A 3,717-nucleotide genomic window follows, 5' to 3' on the forward strand; every position below is an offset into this window, starting at 1 on the left:
TATATATAAAAACCATGCTTTGATTAACAAGGTTGTTGAAAGCTATAACTTTCACATATTGTAAAGTGGCATTGGCATTTATTAGTCGAAATGACTTCCATTTAGATGTGTACTTTTATGTGTCCCATTTGTTCTTGAAAGTGGTTTTCAATCTATCCTCATTAGAATAAGAACCTAATTCTATCCCAAAGAAAAGTGGCATTAACATTCACTAGTAAAATGACTTCCATTTAGATGTGTATTTTTATGTGTCCCATTTGGTCTTGAAAGTTGTTTTCAATCTATCCTCATTAGAAATAAGAACCTAATTGTATCCCAAAGATCCATCCAAGAATGAGAGCATTTTGAAACCTATTAATAGCTACAAATTTACTATTTCCTAAATCTTTGTTAGCAATCATAACATTGTATAACTACCATAGAATTATGAGAAACATCACCTCACCACCTTCAATTATATGAAGGAAATTAATTTCTTTATGAAATAAATAGGTTAAGCTAGAAAATAGTTTCCAAAAAAAACTTCCAATTCTTTTTTGAGTTTGGTTCCTCCTTGAAATTCCATGACCATGTATGTCATGTTCCCTTCCTAACTTATTTATTAACCTTTTCACTTACTATTTTAAATTCAACCTTGGATTGAAAATGTATTTATTTAATAGTTTATTAATCTCTATTAAGATTTCATTATTTTGGAATATCCTTGTCACCCAAAATGCCTTCTATTGAATTATCTTAATTTTTATTACGATGTTTTAGATTCATTATTTTTAACTTCTCAAGCAGTAAGGGAATCTTTGAACAAAAATATTAACAGATATCATATCAAATTCTTGATTCTGTGCAATATTAGAAATTTAGATATGATATCAAATTCTTGATCTTTAACAAAAATATACAGTCAAGTTGTGCAATATTAGAAATTTAGACATCATATCAAATCCTTGATTCTGTGCAATATTAGAAATTTAAATATTATATCAAATCCTGCTGCTTACTGCCCTCACTACTTATGCGTTTTAATAATACTGATCACCTATCATCATTGTTTTTTTCTTTTTCGGTTTCACACGCACTTCTGTCACAAGAAACGCAGGCAAACAAATATAGAAACGCAGGCTACGGGTGTGCTTTAATTATGATAAACTCCTATGTTGAGATTATGCGCAGGACGGTTCTGAAAACAAATTACAGGTCGATTCCAAATGAAAAGCACCTCATATTTTTGAAACACGCACTTCTGTCACAAGAAACGCAGGCAAACAAATATAGAAACGCAGGCTACGGGTGTGCTTTAATTATGATAAACTCCTATGTTGAGATTATGCGCAGGACGGTTCTGAAAACAAATTACAGGTCGATTCCAAATGAAAAGCACCTCATATTTTTGAAACACGCACTTCTGTCACAAGAAACGCAGGCTACGGGTGTGCTTTAATTATGATAAACTCCTATGTTGAGATTATGCGCAGGACGGTTCTGAAAACAAATTACAGGTCGATTCCAAATGAAAAGCACCTCATATTTTTGAAACACGCACTTCTGTCACAAGAAACGCAGGCAAACAAATATAGAAACGCAGGCTACGGGTGTGCTTTAATTATGATAAACTCCTATGTTGAGATTATGCGCAGGACGGTTCTGAAAACAAATTACAGGTCGATTCCAAATGAAAAGCACCTCATATTTTTGATCCATATGATCCAGCTTATAAGAACGGCCTGCTGCTTGTAAAGAATAACCTCCTCATTCCAGCACGAACTACCCCGGGACCCTCACTAGCGTTCGTGCCCCTTCCCAACCATTAGCCCCACCAATCCACGCCCTGTTAAAATACCAAATTACACAGACCACTCAGCTTCTCTGTTCCACACTCTTTTCTCCTTTTTGTCTGCATTTCGATCCCTTTGCCCTGCTGCGGAAATGTTCAAAAACAGGTTACGAGAGTACGCCCAGAAGAATTCTTTGCCTTTGCCAGTTTACACCACCGTAAATGAAGGCCAAGACCATCTTCCTGAGTTCAAATGCAGTGTGACAGTGAACGGCGCACGATATGATTCGCCCCCTGGATTTAAATATAAGAAGGAAGCAGAGAACGCCGCCGCTCAGGTAGCGGTTGAAGATTTGCATATCCAGTTTAAAGTAAGATTTGCATATGCGATTTCCTTCTATTGTATAACGAAAATCATTATAAATTCCGATCCTTATTTTTTCATGAATTAAATTCTGAACATTTTCCTCTGCCATTTTGTGGAAGTATGGATATGGCTTGTTTTATATTATACTGCTCAGTACTCTTTCGGCACAGTATGTACCATAAAGATATCTACATCCTTATTTATGCATTTCCCGGAATGATAACTGAACATTTTCCTCTGCCATCCTGTGGGAGGCTGGAGCATGGAGATGGCTTCTTGTTATATATCATACTGCTCGGTACTCCTTCGGCACAGCATGTGCCACAATGATATCTTAATATCCTTATTTTATGCATGTGCCACAATGATAACTGAAAATCCATATTTATGGGCCACAACATGTCATAATGAGCTAGATGTGATGAGTTCCATTTGATCAGAGGTCAAGTGGTGAACAAGTCTTAGCATGTATCCTCGAACACTCGAGACCTTTGTCAATCTGGTAAAGAGTTTGTTCATTCGTTACCAAACCTAATGAGTTTGAATATGTTGGAGGATTGTAAATCTGTTTGTCTTATTTTTGATGACCAAGCAGGAGACAAAACTACTCAAGAACGTGCTCAACGAGTTTGCTGTAAAAAAGAACATTCCACTTCCTACGTATCAATTTACAAAGGAAGGAATTGCACACTGCCCAACTTTTACGGCAACTGTAGAGATTAACGGGGAGTCGTACACCGGAGCTCCTTCAAACAATAAGAAGGAGGCCGCAAGAAACGCTGCATATGAAGCAATCCGATCAATTCGCACCCAAGATTGTGAGTTGCTGTAGATAGAAAACAAATTATTTGCATTCTCCTTAGTTATCCCTATGTAATTTGTAACATTGTTAGTTTCCTTCTCTCCATTGTGCTATTTAGATTTGTTGATGCCACTGATCCATTAGATTCTCTTTTCAGGCAATTCTTTTCCACAGATTGAACTTCATGATGAAACCAAACAAAAGGATGTTCCTACTGTTCCAGAAAAGATAAATGTGGAGAACCCATGTGAAGTTGGAGGGGCTTCAGAAGTTTGATTGTTGCTGTGTAGTATATAACGAATATGTTGTTTCTGTTCTGTTCTGGGCCTCTGGCAAATTAGGAAAATCATTATAAATTCTTATCCTTATTTTTTCATGAATTAAATTCTGAACATTTTCCTTTGCCATTTTGTGGAAGTATGGATATGGCTTGTTTTATATTTTCCTCTGCCATTTTGTGGAAGTATGGATATGGCTTGTTTTATATTATACTGCGCAGATTCTCTGTTTTATAGGAAAATCATTATAAATTCTTATCCTTATTTTTTCATGAATTAAATTCTGAAAAATGTTGAAAAATTAAATAGAGAAATCATATTTGTAGTGTTTTGGTTGTATAACTTCTACTAACTCATCTCTCACTAGGCGGACAACAATAATGATGGGTAATAGACTTATTTCAAGTGTGTGAATGCTTTTTTTGGAATTGAAAAATTCTTTTAGAGTAGCTTTGGGTAGAGTCTTGTTTTCAGATTGTAGATAAGAGGGAAACTTACA

At 35.5% G+C, this 3,717-nt stretch overlaps 1 protein-coding gene across 1 annotated transcript; it reads left to right on the plus strand.

The window, feature by feature from the left end:
• The first annotated feature begins 1,923 nt into the window (after positions 1 to 1,923).
• LOC149221810 (double-stranded RNA-binding protein 6-like) lies at positions 1,924 to 3,377 on the plus strand. Its single transcript, XM_089383046.1, has 2 exons — positions 1,924 to 2,135; positions 2,694 to 3,377. Exons 1-2 carry the CDS (start codon positions 1,924 to 1,926, stop codon positions 2,968 to 2,970), a joined length of 489 nt encoding a protein of 162 aa, XP_089239172.1. The 3' UTR covers positions 2,971 to 3,377.
• Positions 3,378 to 3,717: the final 340 nt, after the last annotated feature.

The sequence above is a fragment of the Pinus tabuliformis genome, chromosome Q (genome assembly GCF_031772625.1).
Source record: "Pinus tabuliformis cultivar Carrire ecotype Pingquan chromosome Q, CPIR1, whole genome shotgun sequence".
NCBI classification, from domain to species: domain Eukaryota; kingdom Viridiplantae; phylum Streptophyta; class Pinopsida; order Pinales; family Pinaceae; genus Pinus; species Pinus tabuliformis.